The sequence below is a fragment of the Cyrtonyx montezumae genome, unplaced genomic scaffold (assembly GCF_038088225.1).
Source record: "Cyrtonyx montezumae isolate F1298 unplaced genomic scaffold, pur_monq_1.0 scaffold_0, whole genome shotgun sequence".
Lineage (NCBI taxonomy): Eukaryota > Metazoa > Chordata > Aves > Galliformes > Odontophoridae > Cyrtonyx > Cyrtonyx montezumae.
In genome coordinates, this window is record NW_027071824.1 from 32215870 (window position 1) to 32243843 (window position 27974).

The following is a 27974-nucleotide window of genomic DNA, read 5'->3' on the forward strand; positions in this document are numbered from 1 at the left end:
CTAAAATTTCTTAAAGAACTCTTAATTTCAATCCCAAGTACACAGAAAAAGAATGTTTTCTGAAACAGTAAATATTTTAATCTGAGGGAAGTAGCCTGTTGCTTATAGAGTTCTCTGAGTTTCTAAACATAAAATGTAACTAAGCTTCCTTAACGTTAAGTAAACTTATATCCATAACCTGTGCCAAAAAGTTTACAATTTAGTTTGCCTATCTTCAGTAGTCTGAAAGTCAGCCTAGATTTGTTTTCTAAATTCTCTATATAAAATAAATTGAGATTGGGTAGAGAGATCTCACATCTAAGCTCACATCTAAGAAGGGAAAGTTTCATAAGTTTCTTCTAATTGACTGCCTAACTTAGACTAGGTACATTTTGGCTGCCTAACAATCTCAAGAATTTTAAATATTTAGGTTGCTGCATCTTTGAGGGGCAGAAACAGACATAAAAATCAAGATGAGTAAATGTACACAAACACCAAATTATTACGTTATCTGCAGCTTCTTCATTCTCTAAAATTCTGTAACAAATGGTTAAAAAAAACTTCAAAGCACTAAATTAGTCCTGGTTTCAATAGTAAGTGAAAAAACACGTACATTAAGTTCACGAGTTTAACTGATTTCCAGACCAACACACATCCAAAAACCATAATTTAATTTAACATGATTTTGCAGTGAGTGAGCATTAACAATGAAATTTAATTGTCACACAAATCTTTATGAATATCTGAAAGTCTAATACAAATATCCAAATAATTAGTAAATATTGATTATTTAAAGTGTTACCAGTAAGACTTTCAAGAACTTGGCATTAAATGCTAACGACCCTAGAAGCCCTTTCTAGAAGAATATTTATTTACAATCATTCTTCCTAATAATTCTTTGTACAGTAAAAAAAAAAGTATATTTGTGTTTTTTCTGCTTCTCTTTCCCAACCCACCACCCACAATTTTGATCTCAGACTGAAGCACCAGCCAACCAAACCTGGTGGTAAAGATCCAGCAGTCCAAGATCTTTCAGTGTCAGTATCCGAGGCTTAAATGCTCTTTGGGAATAAAAATCCATATTTTTGTTTAAAGCATAAAGTGCAAGTTTTCTCCAGTGCTATCAGAAAAGTGTGCTGCTAAGAACATCACCACAGAATAAAATATTAACAATTAAAAGATTTATCTACTTCCAATAGGTCTCTGAAGGGCAGTTGTTAGTGTTTAAAGGAATAACAGTCAGTATTATATACAGGAGATTATTAGATAAGGTACTTTCTGATTTCATGAGGTCAAGCCACTTCTCACTCAAGTTCCTCTGTTTCCTCTGTGAAAAGGTCAGCCAGATCTGCCACTGTCAGAACTGAAGCTTCTGACTGTTTCATGGAAGAGCTTGTGTGGCTGCAGGAAAAAAATACATTCAGACATCAAAAACAACTTAAGTAACAAGCTGTATGTACTGAGGATGGACATCAGGGTATCAGGGTCCAATAAGTGGCTATGAGCTCTGCAGAAGAAAACCCTTCCTACTAGAGAAAGTTCACATACTGCTCAGCCACTTCTCTTGCACAGCTTGAGTCTATCTACTATCCTTCACTGTGGTGAACACCAAATACTTCAGAAGCAGCAAAAGATGAGATAATTCACTTTACCCACCAGATCATTACATCACTGTACATTTATCTGAATTATACATGCAAAAGTAGGGCCACTTCACAGACATGGAAACTGATAAAAATCATTCTTTTATGGCTAAAGGTGAAATCTTTCATAACTAAAGCCAAAGATTTGCACATAATTTTTTTTTTATATATTTTGACAGAAAAGACACCTGGAAAATTTACTCATTTTCCTAAACTAATGCCACTTTTTTTAATGTGCACACAATCTAGTTAGACAAATTCAACATTCTTACATTTTCTGCACAAAGAACATGAATAGTGCATCGTTTCAGACTTGGTCTGTTGTTACTTTGTTTTTGGAGAAGTACAATAGTGAAAATTGCTTCTTACTTGCACACCCAACTGATAAATGATCTGACAGCTGAACAACTCTCGTACTCACTGCAAAAATCAACCTATGTGACACAGAAGGGTCAATCTAGGTTTGTCAAATTTAATATGAAGAAATAATAAGGCCAGATATTAGAGCTTATAATACATGCTGTTGCTCTGCTAGCATGCTTTGTTATATTCCACTTGTTTCAATGCACTTACAGTAACAGAAATAGGTAAGCTGAAAAATCAAATCACAACACACCATGTATTAATTAACTGTCCTTTTCTGAAATACAATGTGCAAAATGTATACAAAATAGTCTCCAGAGAATTACGATACATTAAGTTTCCAGGACCTGGAATCAAGTTTTAAAAAGAAAAAGAAAAAAATCAATTTTTCAAGCTCTAATACTTTGTTTCAATCAAAAGAATTTGAAGGAGAGCGAGTGTTTGTTTCTGGGACAAATGTATGTAATTGTAGCAGAAGAATGTGCTGGAATCATCTTTTCAACTTCATTGCAATAATAATGTTTAAAAAAATTAAACACATACCTTCTGTCCACAGTTTTTAGCATAGTCTGCATTCTCTCCTCTATTGTTGCTTTTATCAGGAACCTATGGACAATGGTAGACCTGAATGTGTTTAAAAAAAAAAAAAAAGGAAAATAAAACAAAGTGAGTATTGGATAAGTTGTTTCTCTCTACTGTTCAAGACTACTTTTGTCTCATCCTAATTTTTTTAAGACTCCTGACAAAAGTCATAGTATTTTAAGATAGAGATCGTTCAAGTGTATTAATAATTTCCACTGATATTTTAAATTCCATCCTTTCACTTGGATGGATCATGTATTAAATTAACATAAAATAAGATCTAGACAGGACTGAAGGAAGAATAATGACTGAAAAGCTAATAAGCTCTGAACAGCATGTGCTATAACTAGACTAAGTGCCCTCCTGTTTGGTGGGCATCAAATAATTGCAAAGCTATGTCCCGGCCCTTAGCACTGGGGTTGGAACTGGATGATCTTAGAGGTCCTTTCCAACCCAACCCAACCCATTCAATGATCCTACTATCATAATGTTCCTCTTACACATTATAACATAAGACTACTAACGAGCACCCAAAGCAGGGCTACAACGATGGCAAAGGGCCTGGAGGGCAAGGTGCATGAAGAGCAGCCGAGGTCCCTTGGTTTGCACAGTCCAGAGAATAGAAGCTGAGGTGAGGCCCCATAGCAGCTGCAGCTCTCACAGGGAATGGAGGGGCAGCACTGAGCTCTGCTCTGTGTGAGAGCAACAGTACCCGAGGGAACAGCATGGAGCTGTGTCAGAGGTCATGGCACCAAGCTGAACCACGAGGAGCATTTGAACAACACTCTCAGACATACAATGTAGATAGTCCTGCGAGAAGCCTGGAGTTAGATTTAATGATCCCTATACATGCCTTCCAACTTGAGATAGTCTGTGATCCTCTCAACTCTTCATTACTTACCATAAGATGACTAGTACTCTAAAGCAATAAAGAAAGCTATTTCTTTATACAAGCTATTTAGAAAAGTACATAAGCTACATAGAAATGATAACTTGCATTATTCAAATAAGATACACTTCCTTTTAAAAATTATTTTTCCTTTTGCAGTTGCAGAGATTTTCACAAAATACCCTATATCAGCAGTAAAATACCTCTCCATACTTTCAAACTAACAATAAATATTTTACCCCATCAGAGCAGGGCAGCTCAAATTATAATCATAGTATGATTTCTTTAAATATTTCCTTAAAAAAATAATACAATCACAAGAAGTACTCTGCAGGGTAAAATTTTCCTATTATGGATTACTCTTTCGATCCTCATTCAGTCCTCTCTGAGCTTATGCATCCTGTACTGTCTGCAAAACTGCTTCCACAGAAGTATCAATACTGAATACTGCTTCCATCTCCCAGACTTATTGGGACTCTCAGATAGCTTTCCTATTAAAAAAAAAACATTAAATCCTTTAATTTTGTATAGTATACACTTTCATAAAATTATTTTGAATGTCTATATTTTTATATATATATACACACACAGTTGGAGCCATTCTCTAACCATAGAAAATAAAGAGAAATACTTGGAAAAAATACAGCGACAGACATACACTTAGTTAGAACAATGTCCCATCTAGTCTAGTAATCTGTCTCTGGTGGGAGCCAAAGCCTGCAAAAGACTACTTAAAACACACAGAGAAGGTGTACAGACTATTTTTCCCTAGTACTTTCTACTCTGCAGCCACAGCCATTTGCTAATCAAATACTTGAATCAGATGTGGTATTTACAAATTTCTCTTCTGAATTTGCTCAGTCTCTATTAACTAAGATCAGTATAGGCAGAGTGCTAATCTTTGACAGCGATTAGGGCATTCTCCTAAGTGGAAAGTGTGCTTGAATACCACAAAACAAACATTATGCAGCTTGTAACTCAGTGCTAGAAATGACCAGACAGAATAAGCTTCTCAAGGAAACCAGGATGGGCAATACCTGAACTTAGCCCCATATGACAAACAGAGTTGCTCACACCTGCAAATCTGAGACACACCTGGACATGCCTAGAAGGAGAACTTCAAAGTTAAAAACTAAGGCTCTAAAGGTAAGCAAATTTCCAGTATCCCCAAAACTGAGATGTTCGGTGAACTAGATTTATTCTGATTACAGTATACAGGTCTATTCTGGACCGTATGTAAGCCTCTTAGAGCAACCTGAATTCTTACTTTGTCTGGCCAATACGATGCACTCTGCCAATGGCCTGAAGCTCATGTGCAGGATTCAGAATAGGTTCCACAAGCAGAACATGAGTTGCTTCAATTATGTTTAGTCCATTAGAACCAGTGTGAAGGGGTAGCAGCAAAATATTTATCTTGGGATCATATTTAAATGCAGAGAGATTTTCCTGAAAGGCAAACATCACAATGCTGTGAAAAACATTCCTGAATAAAGAGTGTGAAGGACAGCTTTGCATTTTCAAGAAGTTACAGACAAGCCCCATTCTGACAGTATTGCAGTGAGATTGATTCAAGACCAGTCATGACCAAAAAGATACAGACAGCTTCTCAGGAAGGCAAGGATTTCTTGCAACACTGACCAGTGTCTCATCCTTAACATTTCAACACTAGCACGAATATGCCAACAGTTCTTTTCAGAAGGGAATTTAGTGTTTTTATCTCCAAAGGTTTTAAGCTGTGACTTCTGGCAAATACAATTTTTAGAATTAATCATTTGGAGATTAAAGATTCTGCTAAACATTTCCTGCTCTTTCACCTTCTGAAATGAAACAACGATGGATCAAATTAACTTCTACGATTTGTAATTTTCTCCCAGTGAAATAATCTAAAGAAAAATATCATTTACATACCTGAAATTTACTAATTCCATTGATTTGAGAAAAAGTCATATTATTGTCGTACAAAGCTTTTGCAATTATGTCCAACACATCTTGCCACTGTAAAGAAAAATAAAACATAAGAGAAGTAACTCAAAATTACAAACAGCAGTGACACTTAAATATACGAAGGCTTTTAAAAAGCACTAACATTTAATGTTTTTAAAAAAACAGAACTTACGTGGCAGACACCATACCTTTCCTAAATCAAAACAGGAAAGGTACTTAAAATTCAACTTGAATAAAAAACCGTCAGTCACCACAAAATGGTTTTATGATCTATCAAAAATAGATAGACAAATTAAAAAATATATTGAACTCCTAATTTCTAACTTCTCCCACTGAGGTGTTTGTTGACAAGCTGTTACATCTGTTGAAAAGGATTACTGTTCATGCCCCAGGTAAGCGAACTGTCCTACAAATTCTCAAAACCATCAAGAGGCTGCACAGAACAACTCAACATTTTGGTACCCAAACTAAATCCCTGAGAATATCATGACCATTTTAAACTCACAGCAAACACATATGCAAAGACAAGACAGAAAATGATGATAAGTACCGTTGAGAAAACCAAGGACTTCGCCCCTGGATCTTTAAACTGAATTCTCTTCAGTGTTCGAACCACAGCTTCCACTTTGGTAGAATGACTTCCCTTTGAAAACAAAAGAACAACATTAGTAGAGCAGTATGTTAAACAACTCCTTCCAAATACATTCCTTTATTACATTTTTCTGTATTAGGACTCTTACATATCTCACATCTCAAAAAGACACGTGCAAACTGTTTCATAAAGCTGTGCTTTTTAAAAAAGAAAAGATAATACTTAAGTTTTTAAGACTCCTGACCTATCTACATGACAACCCTCCCAGGTATAGACTGGAGAAAAATTTAAACATTGCTACCTTGGAAGAAGGGTAGGTTAAGCAGTGCCGAACTGATTTTAAACCTCTCATGTAATTAACCACTATAAGATTGGTGATGTATTACAGTAGGAGCAGCAGCTAGAACAATGAAGGACTAGAGATACATCTGCCCAGTTCTGGATGAGGCAAAACAGCCCAAGTAGAGCAATTACACCAAACACAACAGCCAGGCTTGCCGAGGTTTCACTTACCAGCATCTTCTTTACAAAATTATTCAATTTTACGTTTCCCTCTCTTCATACTTACAGAAAGGTTTTCACAAAAAAAAGCCGGCATTAACCTTTTCTCTGTTGCTTTTGTTTCCTGCTCTGGCAGCACTAAAGCTACACTCAATACTATAAAGATATTGTATTAACTCAAAATATTAAGAAACTAGTATGTGTAATGAATGTCATTATTGAAGGATTGTGCACTGCCATGAAAACAGATGATGTATTTGTAAGTAGTTCAGCACTTAAGGAAATCAATACTACATTCCTCTTGTTCACTTTTATTTCTGTAATCTTCCCTTTCCCAATAAGCTGGCAGATGGATTCTAAAAGAGTTCTTTAGTATCTCTCTATTTCTTTTAGTGTGCACATTTGTAATACAGTTATTTTACCATACATACGTATGTAATGTAAAACAAGTTTATATAAATATTAAGAACCCCTTATTTAATTGCTTATTAGTTCTTACGTGTACAGCAATTTTGAGCTGCACTAGATTCAGCTGGACATAATGTTTTACTCCTGTCTGTACCTGTGCTCTGAACACTGAATTAACTATGTTGGCTTGCTACAATGACAGATCAAATTTACTCAAGTTATGCTGCTTGCAGAACTGGTGGGGAAGGATGATGGCAGTCTAAGCACAAGTTGGAAGCCAGTATTTGTACAATCATTCATGTGTTATGCAGTTAAGTGAGTGCTCCTAAAGACCTTTTGTAGGCTGTTTTATCAAAGGCTGCAATAAACAGTACCATTTCATTTCCAAAGGTCTTCCACAACGATTGCAGTTCTGTGTCACAGACATAGTAGCAAACCCATTCTTTTTCATTACACCTCTGTTGCTCCTGGTAGACATTAAGACTGTTCTTAAAAGTCAAATAGACAATTAACAATGCTTAGGTATTATGATCTAAAAGGATGGAAGACATTTGCAGACTCACAGCTGCTGCCTTGCATAACCATCTTCAGTTTGAAGATCTGAAGGTAACTGAACGGAATTTCTATAGTTTCCAGAAATACTGATGTGTTTTTTCCTGAAACTATCCACCTGTAACTCACTGATGACAACTCTAGCTAATCTGCTCCAACTGGGTTTTCTGCAGAAACATTTCATGAAAGAAAAACAGAGAGGGAAAGAGCAACCTCTTCAACCTCAGACCACATTTTATTTTATTCTCTCATGTAAAACTATTTACATAATGAAGTTCATATGAACTTGGTGAACGGTACGGTCAAGTTTACTCTAACAGCATCTAACCCAATTTTAATAAATGTCTAAGTTAACCATTTATCCCTACTGTACTGTGTTCCTATGTATTAGTATAGTTTTGTTAATTCACATCACTTTACTTTCCAGAAACTGCGTTTACATTACTCAGAACCTCTCACTGTAAAGCAGTTATTATTATTTACATACAATATCAAATCCACTGAGAAACAAAAAGCAATTCACTAACAATAAACTTCTGTCAATAAGAAAACTACCCACAGAAAGCCAACCCATCAAATTAATGCCATCCTATGTTCAACCCATGTACCTGTCTAGTCTGAGTAACAGTCACACTCCTCTTCAGGTATCAATAATTCCTGCTAATACTCTTTGTTAGGATTATTCATCTCAGCATTCAAAGCTGGATACTCACAGAGAATACACTTCACAGGTGTAAGCTTCTACAACACTGAAGTCCTATACCCTCTCCAAAGGCAGGGCATGCACTATATTTCAGCTGACCATTGTTTAAAAGTGTGTAAATGACCTTTCCAAGCTTTTAATACTCAGGTATTTTTGCTGAGATGAACTAAAGAAACAAGTCAAGTCTGCTTTCACTGTTTTTCTGTCAGTTTCTTACTGCCTGCAAGTTCCACCCCTCCCCCCAAATAAAACCCACAACCTTATCAGGTCCAAATTTTTCATCCTAGAAGATACAGAAAGCTATAGCCACTATTGTTGATTTTTCCACCCTTTACATTTCCTGTGACTCATGTGTAACAAATCTGACTTTGTACAAGATCAGTTAGAGGAACTAAGATGGAAGAAAAACAACACAGTATGAAGAGCTTACACTTTTTGTTCTATTTTTTAAAACATAATAGTGAAGTGTGGAAAGCTCTTCCTCCCACTGCCTAAAGCAGTTTTCTAATATGATGTAGACTTGTCACCAAACTAACAATTGACCTGAGCTTTGGTTCACAGCATGCAAAAAAAATATTCAATTTTGTTCTCAACCTTTATGATGAGGTGATACTGGTAGAAGTACCCACAATAGGGTACTTCTCTTTTATGAGTTCTTGGTTTTCAGTTTGCCTTTATGAAAAGAAAGTCAGCCAACTCATTATACCCACATGCCTTGAAGTTTGTTATTTCCTTGAATATCCAGATGAGAATGTGTAAATAGATTAGCCACTTATAATCAAACAGGACACCTTACAATGAAAACTACCAACAATTCCTCAGATGACAGGCTAGCAATACCCACTGTAACACCAAACAGACACCAGAAGCTTTTACAGAAGCAAAATGTACAGTAAAGCTTTCTCTGAGTATAAGACACTCCCTTTTAGAGTAGTCTTTTTTGCATCTAATGCAGTAACTTAACAAGGCTAATGCTGGTAGGAAGCAGCAAGATGTATATGAGAAAAAGAAAAAAAAAAACATCAAACAAGGTACTGAATACTGGAAGAGATCAGAGTGTCTGAGAACCTCCAGATGAAAGCGTAAGTATTGAATAAATGACAACTGTCATACACGCAGCCGTGAATATTAATCTTAACCTCAACATTTCACATAAATCACGAGTTAGTTAAATTTTGTTAACAACTGTCCTCAAAGGAATATCAAGTGAAAAGTTATTTTTAATAATTGTCTGATTTGACAGTAAATACAGTAAAGCTACAACAGAAATTGTTCTTTTTTAATGAGATAATACAAAACACAAATTCACTGACCTTAAGTTTTCGATGCAGAAGTACTTCAAGGAAACCCTATTGCCTTTTATGCAGGACAGCACATGAGCTGTTCCTTCTGCATTTTAGTCAAGAAGTTTAGTTATTTTACTTATGTGATTTACATATTTGAAGCTTTATTTCCAGTATCAAGATGGTTTTTTATCTAAGCACCTAGTAAAATTTTTTCTCAAACTCATTTAAAGTGAGGTCTAGCACTTCAAAAACACAGTCTGTTTACTCCCCCTGGTGCCACATGCCGTCAACTACCTTAACTCTAATAATTTGATCTAGGAAGCAACTACTTATAAAAAGAAAATTCCAGTTTAACAGGAAGGCTGACATACATAACTGGCATGAGTATGGCAGTGTCAATTTCAGCAGAAGTCTGCAACTCTGGTATACCCACAGGGTTCAAAGGAGGCTTGCATAGGTAACATGGAAGGACATTATTACTTATAATTACACTAACCAAATGGAAACTACGGTATAGTTATAGTTATATCCAGATGTACCGTAATCACATTCTAGAAAAGACAGCCACATCCCCTAAATCAAAATATTATCTAAAGTCTTTATCCTGCACATTTTTAAGCAGAGCCTCCCTTCATGCTTTCAATTTTCAGTTGCCCATATTTAAAGAGTTGCATTTTTCCTCCCTAATTATGGTTTGTATAGCAGACATCTCATTGGTAATCAAAATGCAAAACAATTACTGTACACAGGAAGCTCAAGAAGCATTTCAGATGACTAATCTCTGGTTCAGAATTGGAATTTATATCCTCTGGCGAGCAATGATGATTTATCAATTAGCCTAAATATTTTTATCCTAGCAGTCTTATGGCACATATAGCGAGAAGCTTTATTTTCATAGCTTTATTTTAAGTAATGTATAATTTTAATCCATTTACCAGGCCTTTCCTCAGGCACATTTAAAGACTATTGGTAAAAAAAAAAAAAAAAAAAAAAAAAAGACATCCTCTGTCACATCACTTCACATTTTGTTTCCAAAACCCTTAAAAGTTAGAGAACCAAATTCAAAAACCCAAACTATTTTTATTTGACAGATAAAAAAAGAAAAAAACAGGCACAGAAAATGTATATTTTTCCTTGGGGGTGGAAGCAAAATGTTGACTGTACTATAAATAAGGGCTCTTATGTCAACTAAAAAGCAAAAAGAAGAGAGCTATATCTGTTATAAGCTATTTATAAAAGTAAAGCTACTTAAAAACCTGTATGGTAAATCTGTCTGTGTAAATGTAGTATGCAACAAAACATTTCAATATTAAGTTTGGGTCTGAAAGCTTACAGAAACGTCTTACCTTCACAGGAATATCATCTTCCTGATTTGCAGTTTCTGCAGTAAAGACATATGATATCTCTTTATGAGAAGTTGTCTGCCTGCAAATGGCGCATTTAATTGAGCTCCGGCGGGTGCCAACACTGTACTGTTCTATGATGATAGCTATACACTCATTACAAAAACAATGTCCACATGTCAGCACAGCCCACTGTACAGGGAACAGAAAAAAAAAAGAAAGAGCAATGGTTTCACACAAATACAAAGGAAAACCAGTTCCTTCATGTGTTAAATTACATTTTCACAGCAAAATTCTTTTTCACTGAAGTCATCAGGTTAAAAATGAAGAATTTTAGAAACATTTTCAGAATTTTAAGCTTGAAGACATTACAGACTCCTATCTATGAATGTGGATTTTTAATGCATAGTTATGCAGACTACGAATTTACAACCTTTTTAAAAAAGATTATGAAAACGTTTGCATTGGTCTTTAAAATCATAGAATTATATTATGGTTTGAGTTGGAATGATCCTTTCAAGACTCGGTCCAACCTTCCTGCCACAGGCAGGGACATCTTTCACTAGATCAGGTTGCTCAAAGACTCGTTCAACTCAGCCATAAGCACTTCAAGGAATGGGGCATCCATAACCTCTTTGGGTAACCAAATGTCTTTATCTATACAGTTTTTTCTTTAATAAGGAAGATACTAAATTAATGCATATAAATTAGAACATCTTTGGATTTTAAAATTTTGACAGAGAAGATTAACCTTTTTACTGCAAAAACTATATTTCCTTTAAGGGGTTAGATTTACATCTCATCTGTGACCTTCCTCAGCAGAGAAGGAATTTGTAAAACAATCTTTTTGTGCCTACAATTAGAGTCTGAACAATTCTCATGGGTCCAGGCAGCAGAAGGAACTGACAGAATGATTTATACACAAGAAAGCTAAATTTTAGGATTTGCAAGGTTTTTCCAATTAAGGAATGGAATTAGGAGTGCCCACAAATAAGCAAGATATTATTTCAGGTGAAAGGATGGTACAATAGAAGAAAGGGTTTACTTCCCATTCCAATACAACATTCAGTTAAAATTACATGTTGAAAAATTGATATATAACTGACTCAGCTCTGGGTAAAGATTTTATATAAGCAAAAACTGCTGACTAAAGTGTCTTACCTGTTTTCCCAGTTGACGTGCACAGATAGGACACGGTTCTGGATTAACTCCCCCAGTAGTTTTATGTTGAGACTACAGAGTAGAAAAATATAAACTTTGTATTTCAACAAATAAGAAGTTACTCCACACTTGCAAGTTCCTTGGAAAAATGAATGCTGAAATCCTTAAAGTCTGTACATACACTCAAAAGTATTTCTGATGAAAAAAAAAATAAGTCTACCATGAAGAATTAAAGAAAATACATAGTTCAGAGTAAATAAAGGAAGTCCTTCAGACGGCATCTGTATTTCTACTAAAGCTTTGAAAAATCTGAACAAAATAAAAGCTTCAAATGAGATCCTCCTCATACTCTGTCAGTTTGATATCATGGGAAAACAAATGTACTTAATCATGCTTCCTTAAGCAAAAATTGTACATACTCAAACAGTAAGATTAACACTATAATTAACACTATACAGAATACAAGGAGTTTGATTTGTCTTTTTTATATTCATTCAAGCTATGAAGCTGCTTTTCCTGTTTAAAGAGATAAGCTCTTCATAAAATAGTGAGGGTACGTGAAGAGGTATATTATTTTACAAGGCTTCTACTGAAGGCAGTCTAGTTAATTTAGTAAGTATTTAAACCGACTAAAAGTATTTCACAGTTCTGTGTTTGTGTAATTAAGCAAACGGTCAAAATGTGTAATGTAATAAACAACTATGATGAAACAGTAATACAGAGAATAGCACATTTTCAACACATACTAAAACACATTCAAGAAAAGGTGTTCTCTGTAAAGGAAGTTTTAAATGAAAATTTTTAATGAAAACAATATAAAGTTTCTTCAGCTAGGGAGATACAGCACATCAGTTTAGTTTAGCAAAAAAGCAAGAACTATAAACCTTACTTTCTCCAGATTAGTGAGATATAGAAGTTGTCCTAATTTCTTTTGAAGCTGTGATTTAGCAACTGCCTTATCATTCAGAAGTTTCACACGGTTTTGCTCTACCTATAAAAACAGTGTTAAACACAAGTATTAAAAAAAACAACACAGATGAAATGTCTATTTTCCAACAGAGAAAAAAGGAAGCATTTTGATCTAACACTGTCATAGAAAAAAGAAAGGGAAAATAAATTTCTACTGTTGCAAAAATAAAAAAGTCAAATTAACCCATCATTTTCTCTATGCTAACGAATGGAAAACTGCCCCTACACTTCATTCAAAGCAGTATTTTTCTTTGCTCCTCCCAAATGTTCTGAAATTGAAACAGAGACATATTGTAGACCTTCTATATAGATCTTGATAAATTTTGTTGTTGTTCTGAGATATAGCCTTCATAATTTATTCTTTCAGAAAAAAAAAAATCTTTGCTGTCAACTTGTTTACCTCGTGAGGCTCTATGATGTGGAGAACTGGTGGATTTGGTTTTGGCTCATCGGGATGACGCACCCTCAGCCGTTCTGTAGCCATTGCTAGTTCATCAATAGCAGACACGTGATCCCTTAGTACCATCCAATATTCATGAAGTAACTATAAGAAAAGCCTAAACAAATTAGCAGCAGAACTGAGTTGAGATCCCTTTATACGAGTCCACCATACAATATATATTATGAAAATATTTTTGGAGTATGAAAATTTAACAGAAATGAAGACACCACGACAAACTACGAAGGAAGACAAGACTATTCCTATACCTTTTACTTGTTTTCTTTTCTCATCTCTTAATGAAAAAGTTTATCTCATTTCTTCTACCACTGCTACTATAATAACTAATACATCTAAAAATGCATTAAAAAAACCCTTGAAAGACTAAACAAATGTTGAATAAGGGAAAACAACTAACTAATTTTTGAAGACTTAGCTATTCCACAGTTCAAAGACCAAAAGTGAAGTGTTGAAGTATGTTCTAAAGAAATGTTAACAGCTACCTTGATTAAAGAACAGACAAGCAACAGGTAAAGATTAGATCAGATCTCAAGCAAAAGCAAATGCTGATTTCCTACAAAAGTATGACTAGTACTGGAAGATCAGAATACATTCAAGTTGACAAATGTTATATTCATTTCAAATTACTGGTAACACTGTAAAACTTCTCAAACTTTTCGTAATTTACATATTATATCAAGAAGTCATTATTGACCTTCCTGAAATTCTAAGACCTTTTGCAAATGCCAAAAAATTACTACTTATTGATGAAAAATGAGAAGGGGAAGCCTTCAAAAGGAACACTTCTGATTACATCTACTTTACGACATCTTTGCAAGCAAAAGCTCATCCCCTTTCTCCATCTCTTATTTACTGCAACAAAACGCAGTCACACAAGCATGCATGAAGAGAGACGTATCCTCCAGCAGTTCCCTCCAGAAGAGGGAACAGGAGATCAATGGTCTGTTTGCCAAACAATATCCAGGAGAAAAGAAGAATAGTGAAGCAACAGAAGACGGAAGGTAAACTGAATTAAAGAACTGATTGACATTTGATTTGCTGAGTCTCACTACAGTTTGATTTAACTGAATATAAATATGCATTTAATTATATCTGTATACACTGTCCTAAGAGAACGAATTAAAGCACTTAATTGTTCAGCTACTAGTATAGCTCTTATAAAAATCCTTAAAACAGATCGCTTAATAAGCACCATGAAAATGTTTTGTGGAGAAATAATTTCAGGAGCTCAACTTAGGTAACTGTTTATCACAGCTTAAATTTGTTTATATTACATAAAATGAACCATATAGCCATTTCTTTGCCTTCGCATTTACTATACCTTATATTCCTTTTTCCATGCTTCAAAGAGTTCCAGAAATATGGTACCTTCTTCTGTTAGCTTAGCATCCAGCCGGTGAGCTTTGGCAAAGGAGAGAATAGCTTTCAAGGCACGCTCAGTTTCACTAGTTGCCCACAGTCCTCTACTTGTGGTGGGCAAACGATCATCAACAAGCCCTTCTTCATCTTCTATCATCTCTTCAAATATAGCCATTTGGCCTTTAACACTTGAAAATAGAAACAGCAACTTATCACCGATTTAGAACTCCACATCAGTTTCTTCTATTCACCATATATTTCAGCTTTCTAATACTTAAAGGAAAAAGCAAATCAAACAAATACAGACATCTGCTTCACTATTTGATATCCCAAAAACTTTCTTTGAACACAGCAAACTTGGCACCAGTAATTAAATCACTGTACACACTATTTTTGCAGCTCAGTTTCATTAATAGTTTTTTGTAAAGGCTTAGTCATCTTAACTACCTTCATTAGTTAATGATTCTAGAATATCACATTCACAACAACAACAAAAAAGACAATTGACCTCTTCAATCAGCAGCAGAAGCAAATTCTGAAGGAAAATAAAATCCTGTGTATTGCGCTGTACAAGAATTGCGCAGCTTCTCTGCTCCCTCCTTAACCGACAAGGCCTATTCAGAAAATACCCTAATTTTTCTTAATTATTCCATTGATCATAACAGAGTTCCCACTAGATCAGCAATCTCAAGATATTTGACTCTGGTTTTGTCATTGTGAGGGATATAAGAGAGAAAAGAAAAGAAAAAAAAGGACACAGAGGGCTGTAACCCACATCTCAGCACTATCGACTCCCTATTTCTTTCATACCATGGGCTGGTGCAACCTTTCCTTCCCATCACAGCTGCATTCAGACCTAAAATCTCCTCTTCTTTGATTTAGTAAAATTGTGTTACTATGCGTTATACAGAGTATTAATTTAAAAAAAGTCAGTGACAGGGTATGATATTACCATATTATTACCATTCATTACCAAATTGCAGACATATTTGCACAAATGAGAAAGCCTTCATCTAGCATATCTGTAGTTATACGTGCACTTTGTGAACACTTCAACACTGCACTTCAAATGTACTACCAAGTTATAGCAACCTGACAAAATGTGGCATGTATCTGTTCTATCTATAAAACTTTTTCTATTTAATTTTACACAGACAATTAAATCTGAATAAAGATATTGCTATCAAGATGACAGGCAATAAGTTGCTGTAATCTGTTCATAAAATATCTCAGAAAACTTGAAGTAAAAAAAAAAACAATCCAGTTCTTACTTCTCTTTCTGTAATGAGAAATTCATAAGTACTTACGTATGAGAAAAGAGTTTTGACTCATATTCTGTGAACAACTCATCAGCCTTACAGAAGACACAGCTGCAATATAAAAGACCGAAAGAAAGCACTCAGAATTTGATCAGGAGATAATTCATGTGATTTCTTGTTCCAAAATATGAAAAAAAACACACAGAGCCCTCCAAACAAGCAACTTAAAGTCTAATATTTACACAGTAGAGCACCTGATGACAAAGTATTTTATGTGCATAACATTACTCTATCACTCTATATAGTTCTTAATTGACAGGGTGGTGAAGTATAGGAACAAGCCACCCAGGGAAGAGGTCACAGCACCAAGCCTGTGTTCAAGAGGCATTTGGACAATGCTCTTGAATGTACAACTTAACTCTTAGGTTGGCCTGTGTGGAGACTGAGGTCAGATTTGATGATCTTCACGGGTTCCTAACTAACTTCAGATATTCCATGATTCTATAAAAACAAGTCATGATTCTCATAGTTGGACCTGTGATGTCTGTGCACATATAAACCCTGAATACAAAATGAAGACTTTAATCTTTTTTTCCTCATCTCAAATAAAGGAAAAAAAACTTTAAAATATATTTTATATTTCCTAGGCATACTTGTTAAGAGGAAGTCTAACAGGTCGCAAATGGCAGATAGTGGCAGCCTCAATAACCTCCTTTGAGGGAGGGCCTTCTAAGTTCTTCACTGCTTCCCTTACAGTCTTCTGGAACTTCTTCACTTCATCCATCTGGGTCGTAAGCAGGTACTGAAGGCCTCTACAGTCTCTGAATCTGATGTAGAGAAAGAGGGAACTAATAGCACACAGTCACCTAATCCAAATTTAATTCAGTATTTTGAAGAAGACAAGCGATATTTGACAACATATCAAGTTCAAACAAATGCTTGCTACTACTAAATGTAATGTCAGCTGTTAGGAATCATTCCGGTGCATCCCTTGAGATGATGCCTAGTGTTTGTTGAATAGAAAGACTATTAGCAAAAATTCAGCTATTTAATACTCCAGATTTACTTCATGGAACAAACCTCCATGCAAGTTGATCAACATAAATCTCTACAGCCTATAAGCACGGAGTTGTGCAAGGTGACCTCCAGATGTCATTTCAATCCATTATTACTAATTCCACAAAGAAACTGGAATTGCTTCAGAGTACCACACAAACACTACTGAATTCTTGATCTGATTTTCCTTATCAGGAATTCCATTCTGTACAAGTACAGTAAAGAGTGCCCAGTAAGAGAATTTGTTCACATAGCATGAGCCTTTAAAGCACTGCTTCATAAGTTTAGAAATTGGTGGTACAGCACAATTCTTTTTACCACAGTGATGCCATTTTATGTTGCTACTTAAAGACTTTCTGATAAAGTCTGTTCACTTCCCATTTCTGAGAGTCAGTTTATTTTAGAGGTCATCCAATTTTAACGTAATAAACTTGGAATCTTTCATCCAGAAGTTGCTATAAAAACTATAAAACCACAGTATGATAATACAAAGGAACACTTTAAAGAATGCTTACCTAGGAAAAAAAGTGTAATTCTCTTATTTTTCTTTCCAAGTCTAGGTAGTTACAATTTTTTGGACTGTAAATGAAACATAATTGCAGCCCATATGCTCTGAAGTCTAAGTGCCTACTATTTAACTGCAACTGTTAGCAAAAACTGATTAGAAGATTTGAGCAGACGTAACTGTACTCATTATCCTATTTTAGCTATTATCTTACTTATCTGCCATGGAGAGTTTATTTGTCTGTTGTTTGTAGTTGCAGGTTATTTCATTTTGCACACGCTGAACAAGCTCTTCATCAATGGCATACTGTATTGCTGTCTGGATGACATCCAACCACCAAGGAGAACTAGAATGTATCTGTCCACAAACAAATGGATTTATCCATGAACATTCAACAATCAATTCACACCTTGCAGCAGAGGCTTTTTTGCTCTTCAAGCTACACTTGCACACAAAATCTTATATTCCTGTTCTGATATGTTTCTGATATACACATGGTGGAGAGGCTAGTGCCACAGCAGGAATTTTGACTTTTTTGACCCTGGGGCAATTTGCTTGGTGCCTGGCCTGATGGCCACTGACAATCTGCCTAGGTCATAGAGGGAAAAAAACTCCTGGCCCAGGAGCCGTCTGGGCTCACTGACAGGGCTTTAAACTAAGTTCAAAGGGGGAAGGGAGTGATAGCAGCAGTTTACCTTAACTGAAAAGGTAATTGAGTCTTAAGCATAATGACTAAATGCACATCAGAAAGGACAGTCATCTGACATCACAAAAATGTTTCAAAACCAAAACTTTTAACATACTGAATTAAACTGTACAAGGAATACAGTCAAAGTAAAAAAATAAAATTAAATTAAACAGCATGGAGTTAAACTTCACCAGAATCATCTTACCACAACCATGGGCTTCTTTTCTAAGCCATCTTTTCACCAAACATTGTGAACCTCTTTGTGCAATCAACAGAACATTTTGGAGTGCTGTGTATATGCACATACTGCTTAACTTTCACTACAAAAAGAGCTTCAAAGAACTGTTATAGACAACAGGTGTCCGCAGTTCTGGATAAACTAAAGAGTATAAATAGTAATAAGAGTATCCACAGACTGAATATGTACAAGGTACCTGCCTTTCTCTGGAGCTCCCGAATGGTCTGTAAAACAGGCTGTAAAGCCTGATGGGCTTCTGCAACTTCTGCATTGGATTTACTCATATAATGCTGTCGAAGTTGTTCTGCCTGTATGGAAATGAGAGTTTAACTTATTTACAAAGTAGAGTAGGAAAATGCAGAAATGCCTCAGTTACCATGTTCCTTTCTCCAGCAATATTCATCTTTTTTTCCCCCTCTAGAATCAAGCATTTATTAGCAAGTCCAAAGAAAACACTTGAGAAGTCCAATTATTGAAAAGATACTGTGCAATTTTTCCTTTGGATAAGCCCAAAGGCAAGTAAAAAATGGGCAGTAAAGGCTGGTGGAAACTTCCCTAAGTATTTAAAACAGCAATTCTCAGATAAAGAAAACACTGCCTACATGCAGAATTTGGCTTGAAAAGAGAAGTATTAGAGGATATGCAAATAAAGAAGCTGATCACCAATACACAAATGGAGAGGCTGAAAGAACTGGACCTGTGCAATCTGGAAAAGGGAGACTCAGAGGGTACAAAATAGCAGATTTCAAATAGGGGTACCACCAAGAACAGGGGGCCAGGCATGCTACTGAAGTACACTGTAACACGTGTGCCACAGGGAAGGACAGGATTCAGAATGGCATAGCCCACCAGGAAGGAACTACCTCCAAGGTACTCTCAAAGCATCCTTGGCATATCACGGTCTGAATTACTGCACCACGCAGGCTGACCAAAGCTAAGTGGCAGGCTGCAGCCTGGTGGTCTCCCTGCTCCATAAACTTTATGGAATGAGCACTGACACCACAAACTCTCATAGCAGACATACAGGAAGCAAAGGAGGCAAGTGCTATATGAACTGAAAGATAATGACATATGCTAGAAACTAACAGGAACACAAGCTGAGCATGAGCTCAGCGCCAGATTTAATTAATTTGAAAGGACTGAGTACATAGCGTAAGAAAAGGCATAATAAGAAGGAGCCATAAATTCTGTGTGGATTCAGACTTGCTTTCAGTTGCCTCTGGGTCAATAACCCATCCATCAGTAGGGAGGACCCTTCTGCCAAATGCCAGGGGATAAATGACTGAACACAGCAGAGTTGTTTTCCCGGGGGAAAACCAATACCAGAAGGATGGCTCATGGGACATGGGTGAGAACAATATTTTCTGCATTTGTGTAATTCGGAGAAAGGCATTAAAGAATTAATTGTAAATACCCATCCAGCAACATAAGAAGATGTAAACTCTTCCTTTCTTTTTCCCACCATCTCTCCTCATTTCCTTTGTTTTCACTTGACTTGCACTGATGGGGCTTGATTAGTCCCAGAACCTAAAAGAAACCCTGAGCATCCTTTCATTATTTGTGAGTCGCACAGGGCAAGAAAACACAAGAAAATGGCTATAAATTGATATGGGAGGTTCCTCTCTAGCACGTGATGCCAGCTATTTTACCAGAGTTTTCCCTGTTAAGGATACAGTTTAAAAAGGATTATATAGACAGTGAGTGTCATGCAGTGACTTGACTATATGGCCAAAAATGGTCAATTTTTCTAGACAGAGAAGAAGCAGGGCACGTGATCACAATATAAGTAATACAGGGAGAGCCTGAATAAACACCAGTGGAAAAATTTAGTCTGTGAAGAAAGTTAAGAACCTTCTAAAGTGCATTTCAAATAGTTCACACACAGGGTCAAAAAATAGGTACAAAAACAGCTTCAAAATATGATTAAGAATGTGAATTATGACCAGACAGGAAAGCTTTTTGGGAATTGAGGGAACCTATAGAGGACAAATAAAGTACATCTACATAGAAAAGACTCTAAATATTTAAAATTATAAAAGTGTGGGGAAAAGCAATTCAGGAGGCACAGTAACTTCTATACAAGTTACTTACATGTGAATATTGTGGGGGAGAATTATAACTCAAAGAATGAGTTAGAGCTTATATAAAACACGGCATAATATATAATGAAGCACTCAGAACAGTGTCATTTTACTGGTCATTTCTGTCATACCTCACACATTAAATATCATTTGATTTTACCAATCTGAAAGGAAATGCATGTAGTTAACTTGAAAGTTTGGGTTAAGGATAAAATATAGTAGGGTGTTCTTCAAAACATGTTTATATAAAAATGAAAGATTTACCTCAGCTGAAAGCTGACTGTCACGCAAAGTTGGAGGAATTCCTGTGTGCTTTGCCAGCAACTCCATCAAGTTGTGTGTAGAATGAAGTCTCTAAACAAACAAAAAGCTCACAGTAGTAATGGAAGGATACATTGCAATAACTGTGACAGGAAAAGCTTAATCAGTAACGAAATCAGCAAGAAATTAGTATTCATTTAAAAAGATTTTTTCCCCTTCATGTTAATCTTGAAGCATATTGTAATAAACATCATTTTCCTCATTTTATTAAGGTGGGAATGGTAACAGCAAGTCAATAGGCAAATCTTCAGATTCTGTCTTGTGCTCATCCTCTGAATTAAAACTGCCTTTGACTACTACTATGGAAAACAAGTTATCTATTTTATAGCACATTCTTGGTAAATAATTCAGAACATTATAGGTAGACGTCACATGATCCACTAAAGCAGTATAAAATATAAGAAAAAAAAGCTCCAAAAATCTTTAACCATTTTTTATAAATTAAGAGACTGCATAAAACATAACCTTTTTGCTTACTTTTCAGGAAAGGTGGAATAAAAACACTATATTATTTCAAGGCCATTCTGTTCTTATCCTAGGTTCATCCTACCTGTCCCATACGAGACTCCTAATGTTATGCTGCCTGTATATTCCACAAACTTTTTTTAATAACCTCCACTAGCATTGTTCTTAGGCCCTTCTCATCCCCTGAATTCACTTCATCTTTGCCCAGTTACTACGTTAAGCCAGTGAAAAACACCAGCCAGCACAGCAGTGGCTTGCCATTTTCCTAAAGAGTCAAAGCTGCATCACTGGGAAGCACTCAATAGAAGGATAATTATTATACAGAATCAATGTTAGGTAACATAGGTTTTTGAAAGAAAAATTACTTTATATCCAATCCAGTAAAACAGATTAATTAACAACCATGTTACAAGTTGCTTAACAAATTTATGCTGATATAGTTACATTAACTGAAAAAAAAAAAAAAGAGTCAATTTCACAAAGATTGAAGCAGCAAAATGGAGGCATCAAATACCCACAGTCACTGAAAGACTGAGTTGCTTAATAGAGCGAGCAAAGTAAAGAAATAGATAGCTGATTATGCTTTAAATCTTGTCATACTGAACATTTTAGTCAATTTAGAACTGATAACTCTTGAAATATATAGCCGTTACTGACATGATTATTTATTTATAATTAACATATACTCTTTTATATTGTATTCAGAACATGATCATATTTTTCCTTAGTATTGAAACATGGAGAAATTAATGTTCTCTGAAATAACATCTTATTCAGTGCAAACAATTATTTTATCGTTGTCTATCATTTCCCACATTAAAATCACTCAGTGTCATCCCAGCATCCTATATTTGCACTAATTTGTAAAATAATACCATTAATGGGAGCAGTCATGGTCACATACACAATTCTAGGAATTCAGCTTGTTAAGTTTATTACGGAACAGCAGGTGGAGATCATACACTGCTTCTGGGATATCATTAAGACTGAGAAGCAAAAGCTTTTTAGAAATGCAACAGCTTTTTAAAAAAGACAAATGAAGGTCACTAGAGAGACTATTATCTAAGACCATGATAATGACAGCTGGCTCTAAGAGTAAATCACCACTTGGGAGAAAGAAAGGCATAACCTGTTAAATTAAATTTAGATTATTCCAACTATTAACTATGCTCTCTGTTATGGTGTTCACTCACTTGCAAGGAATCTGTTTTGAGCTTTTCTTTGTGCTCTTCAGAAGAACGTAACACTTCTCGGTACAGTTCTGCAGCCAATGCATATTCTCCTAGATTAAAAAAAAAAAAAAGTAAACAAAACAAAAACATACCCATACACACATTGTGTTGATCTTTAAATATTGCTATCAGGAATGACCATTACTTGAAAAAAAAACAAACAAAAAAACTAAGATATTTTCAGAGAGGCTGTATAATATCTGCTTGCTGCCAAATAAATGATCCCATGCTTTTTCTTCTTGCCCCAAAACAGGAAGACAGAGTTTTGTACCTTACAAGTACATTTACATTTCTAGGCTAAGTATCATTTGTGACTGCAAGTTTATAAAGTTCTTTGATCTTAAAAAATTAATACAGAATTGCCTAAGTCAAAAAAATCTTATACATTACACTACAAAAAATTCACCACTTACAACTCACTGTGGGAATTTAGTCACAAATTTGCACTGTGTTATACAATCTTTCAGAGAGCTAACTATAAGAAAAACTGTCATGCTTCAGGAACACAGAAATAATTACACACACACAAAGCATGACTGCAGATGGTGCAGCATCACTATCACTTCTCAGAAAACAGATTATATAAATTGATTTGAGAAGAAATACAAAATTAAAGTTGAACCTATAAAAGCAGTAACATTTAAAAAGATAAGTGGAAACTGACTAAATCAGTAACCTTGAGAGTCTTAAAATAGGGAGTGCCCAAGGGCACAAGTTGTATAAAAACCAAAGAAGTAAAATAGAAAGTTACCTTTCTAGATATCTGGAAGTGTACTGATACTACAAGATTTATTCTTCCTTACATTGAAATAGTTGCCAGTTTCAAGGGTTTCCCAAAATACTATTGTCACAACAGGCCTGTCAGGCATCATTTCAGGATTTCTTGGTCTCCCTGCACCTTTCCATTTGCTTAGCAGTGACAGTAATTTCTCTAAGTCACTAGGTTTTTATGGCTAACTTTACTTTTATTTCATTAATCTGTGCAATAATAACAGTCTGACACAGAATAGCAGCTTGCTACTGATGTTTACGTAGAATGAGCTATTTACAATTGAAATCACATAGCATAGAAAAATGCAGATCTAGTACAGCAGTAGAAGCTTTGTAAAGAAGAGTTACAGGATGCACAGTTGAGGAGCACAACAGCCATGAGATGATGCACAGGCTAGGCCTTGAATTAGGAAGCCATGGCTGTGGAAAAATTTCAGCCACAGGCAGCTGAAAAAATGCAGACCTAGAAGTGGGGGCTAAGTTTCAGAGGGAACAAAGATCACTCAAAACAGTACATTACACTAATAATAGGCATTAGGATATACAGTAAACTTGGCAATGAAGAGGAGCTACAAACGAAGAAAAAAAAAGTGTAAAAGCACAATAGCAAACAAAAAATACCCTAACTGTAATCTTAAATGAGAAACAAGACACCATCAACACACTTTATTTCTTCCAATGGAGAACTTCAGATGCTGACAACTGCCTCACACCCACACCTCCCTTCCCAGCAGAAGGGAACCACCAGCATCACAACCCAGAGGAACAGTGGGAAGGTGAGCATAAAAGCAGTACAAACTAAACGCGACTACAGCAAATAAGTACACTACTCTCTGCCTACCCATAATAATTCAAACTAATAACAAATAGATTAATAAGATCTCAGTTACACTAATAATAAATTCTTGTCTTGGCTTATGTAAAAAGGTATGCTTTCTCCCTGCTGATCAACAAGATAGAACATAAAATGCTGGGGGAATAAAAAAACTAGAATAGAGCTGTTTGAGTTCTGTTTTTGTTTCTCAACTAATGCAGTTTTTTTTTTTCTTTTTAATTAGTCTGCTTCTCTAAGAAAGTGAGCTGGGAAAACCTCAAGCATCTTATCAACATTAGAATACCAGGTACTTGGCAGAGCAGCATTTCTCATGCACATAACTAAGCCATTATAACCTACTAGTATTGTCGTTTTGTGGGACATTTAGAATTAATACACTTACTGTGTTTTATCTGAATTAGGAGGGAAAAAAAAAAAAAGCTTTGAATGGAAAATAAAAGCAACTGAGCTGCACAGTGGGCAGCACAAATCTTACTGCTAGGCAAAAGCACAGACTCTGAAATGCAGCAAGGAGACTCCAGTGTCACTACAGACTTTCACATGGTAGGGGACACATCGGTAGCCAAGAGAGCAATGTGTGTTGATAAAACATATGTATAATTGTGCTTAAGCTGCTTATGTGATTTCTTTTATCCTTTCAGTATACATAGAGGACAGAAAGATAGAAGTAGAAAGAACATAAAACAAGACAGAGAAAAGTACTTCTGATTTTCATCTAGAAATGACAGTTTTGTTACAGACTCCATAATTACACTCTGTACTTCCCCCCAGGATTTCACATGGAGGGGGAAAATCTCTGATTTCACAAATGCTATCTAAACCATGACTAGACACTAAAAGGCTTAAATACCATCCAATCTTACCTTTAATGATATGGATACCAGCTAAGCCATTAAGAGCACACACCAGCTGTCGGTGAGCTTCCTCACACTCTGTTCTACATTTCTTCTGCAGAGACGTTAGCAGTTCCTCCATGGTCATGGTGCTGGAATAGAGACCAAGTGGCTCAAGTCTGATACTAAGCCACAATACTACAGAATAAAAGCCGCCATGCTGTGCAGCACAAGATGCTATGTTACATGCATGCAACGTAGCTGTGCACATGTTTATCAGAGACTAAACAGTAAAACAGAACAGATTTTATCAGCTGTTTAGTTTAGTTTCGGATAAAGTAAACTGTTTAGGAAGTGATAAAAACTCACCTTTTCTGTAATGGCAAGAACTCTCCTCGAACAGCTTGTGGATGACAGCAGGCCTGCCTCAGCCTCAACAAAGGGTACAGAATAGATGTCACAGTCCTTCTATCTAGGCTACTAAGCTTAAGAGTCCAATCTGAAATCTTCCTGAGTTTTGCCAATGCATCCTGGCAGCATACCTCATGCTGGCGATGATAGAAGTGTCTCTCCACAGGAGAAAAGTGAAGCCAGTGTATATTTTCTGTCTGTGGGGGAATCTGAATCTGCAATTTAAAAACAAAACAAAAAAGATATTTGTAAATAAAGCTACTGATAAGTCACCTTCATAAATTTTAAAATAAAAACTCCTCTTTCTTACTTGGTCAATCACATCCTTCTTTGCTGATCTCCACATTATCTTGGCAATCAGACTGTAGAGAGGCCTGGAATTTTTCCTACAATAAGGTCGATATAAAAGCTGGTCCCACCAATGTTTGACCCAGTAAGGATCAATTCCAAGGAAAAGGACTAATCCATATAGATCTGCCAAGAAAAGGAAGTTTTACTACAAAGTTGTTAACAGTCCTCAGAATATGCCTCAAAAAAAAAAAAGTTAATTTTCAGAGACAATTTATTATACATGAAGCAACTATATTTTAGCTATTATCACCTTTACCACTTATTTTCCAGTCATTCCCTCAAAAAATGATTAGCAGGAGGCAGAGGACTAGGTGTGGAAGACAAACCTCCATGCCCAGTTCGCAGCTGATTTTCATAGAACCTGCTGGAATGTGACTGTAAGACAACTCCCTAACTTCAAGTTTAACTGAACAGACTGACGAACCTAAACCTACTCAGAGCAAGGGTGAGAGGCACAAATTACATGACTGCATATGGTTAGCTAAGTTTGCCAGATTTTTCTAAAACAATACTGCTCAGTATTATTACTTTACAACCTGCTGTGCACCGTCTGCCCACCATCCTAAAAGTGGCTATAATGCAGGAGATGCACACTCTTCTACTATAGCAGCAGAAATTAACAAAAAATACACTATTGTTTTCTTACCTTAACAGAATATAGCTTGCTAATTCTGCCTAATTTAGAAGTCCATCATTTTGAGAGGAAAAACCTTTAGAACATGCTAACTTTAAACTTGTACCTAAAATGTACTGGAAAACTACAGGAGTACATGTTAAAATGCTTCATGTGAACAGCACAGGAACAAGCACACATGACAGTACTCTCAAGTTCTGTAAGACCTGATAGTGGCTGCATTCTTTACTCTTTTAGCTTGATGATAACCTCAGTGCACAACTGAAAGGCCATAAGCCATTCACCATAGATGACTGGAAACAAACTCCTGGAACTGTATCTGCATAGGAAGAGTGTGATTCTTACTTCATGACAGCAGTGGCAGCTACAGATTCAAATTAGCAGTTTTCTGTGTCCTGTGTGGCAAGTGGGTCCTATGTATAAGCCTGAGTGCCTAACCAGCAGGTATTACAGACAATACGATGTTTCAGATATATATCAAATCAATCCTATCACATGTGAGGGATTCAACAAAGGTAACTGCGACAATCAAATCAGTCACTTCCTACTACAGTGTCTGTTGTATTAATTACATATACTCAGATATATACATATATTTATAGATTTTATTTGTGTTTCCATAATGGATTAATATCCAATTATTGACTTCTACAGTAATTTTAGATGTGAACAATAGATTAGAAATGCCAACACTCATTCATCCACTTTCAAACTGATTGCCTCTATGTGCAGTCTTTATTCCTAAATCCATCAAGGAACACAGGGATATCAAAAGATTCAGCCAGTTCCCTTTACTCCTATGCTTGCTTAAAGCCTGTCTACAGAAACTGAGTACCTCATAAAAAAGACCAGCTAAATGAGACTAACATATAGCTCCCTACTCCACACCTCATCATTAAGTCCCTATATAATGATTTAAAACAGTTTCAGAGAGCTTTATTTTAATACGATTTCTAGAATTTATATTAATGGTTGGTAAGTACATGGAAGTCTACACCCACAGTATTTCTTACAACGCTATGCAAAAATCAAATACAGCACAACTTGCTCTATTTGACAGATTTTGCAACCAGAGCAGACTCTTTAGCTGTAATAGGTTAACATTTACCCACTCAGATATGAAAGAAAAGGCCTGAGACAGCTGTTTGACACACAGCTTCTCCTTTCCTGAAAGTATTTTCCTAATGCAGGGAGATGAGATTTCAGCTGTGCAGTTTTTGTATCAATACGTTTATTGATGACTTCATAACACACTTACAGTTTCTGACTTGCAAAATCAGAGTACATTGTAAACACAGAGCAAAACCTGCAGATATTTCAAACAACTGCCTAATTATTAGAACAAGGAAAGCCTATATCTGACACTGCTGCATTAAATCTCACCTTCTAATCCTCGCTGCACAGGAGTGCCACTGACACACCAGCGATTTATTCCACTTAAACGGAGTGCCATTTCAGCAGCCTAGAAAAAGACAAACAATGGAAGGGAAAAACAAATAGGAGAACAAAGTCAGAAAATATTATTATGTCTTTTTTGTCAGAGCAAATTTCCAGTCTAAA

At 35.8% G+C, this 27974-nt stretch overlaps 1 protein-coding gene across 1 annotated transcript in view; it reads right to left on the minus strand.

Moving 5' to 3' along the window:
- Nucleotides 1-892: 892 nt before the first annotated feature.
- Nucleotides 893-27974, minus strand: part of SHPRH (SNF2 histone linker PHD RING helicase) — a 40197-nt gene continuing 13115 nt past the window's right edge. Inside the window, exons 11-30 of the mRNA XM_065731643.1 lie at nucleotides 27798-27876; nucleotides 25740-25903; nucleotides 25388-25644; nucleotides 25049-25170; nucleotides 22541-22629; nucleotides 20826-20915; nucleotides 18681-18788; nucleotides 17769-17911; nucleotides 16647-16820; nucleotides 16042-16104; nucleotides 14697-14922; nucleotides 13316-13459; nucleotides 12836-12937; nucleotides 11947-12018; nucleotides 10789-10977; nucleotides 5951-6043; nucleotides 5365-5451; nucleotides 4724-4902; nucleotides 2529-2609; nucleotides 893-1380 (exon numbers count right to left, since the gene is read on the minus strand). Of these exons, the coding sequence (XP_065587715.1) occupies nucleotides 1284-1380; nucleotides 2529-2609; nucleotides 4724-4902; nucleotides 5365-5451; nucleotides 5951-6043; nucleotides 10789-10977; nucleotides 11947-12018; nucleotides 12836-12937; nucleotides 13316-13459; nucleotides 14697-14922; nucleotides 16042-16104; nucleotides 16647-16820; nucleotides 17769-17911; nucleotides 18681-18788; nucleotides 20826-20915; nucleotides 22541-22629; nucleotides 25049-25170; nucleotides 25388-25644; nucleotides 25740-25903; nucleotides 27798-27876 (2559 nt within the window). The 3' untranslated portion in view covers nucleotides 893-1283. The remainder of the gene's footprint in view (nucleotides 1381-2528; nucleotides 2610-4723; nucleotides 4903-5364; nucleotides 5452-5950; nucleotides 6044-10788; nucleotides 10978-11946; nucleotides 12019-12835; nucleotides 12938-13315; nucleotides 13460-14696; nucleotides 14923-16041; nucleotides 16105-16646; nucleotides 16821-17768; nucleotides 17912-18680; nucleotides 18789-20825; nucleotides 20916-22540; nucleotides 22630-25048; nucleotides 25171-25387; nucleotides 25645-25739; nucleotides 25904-27797; nucleotides 27877-27974) is intronic.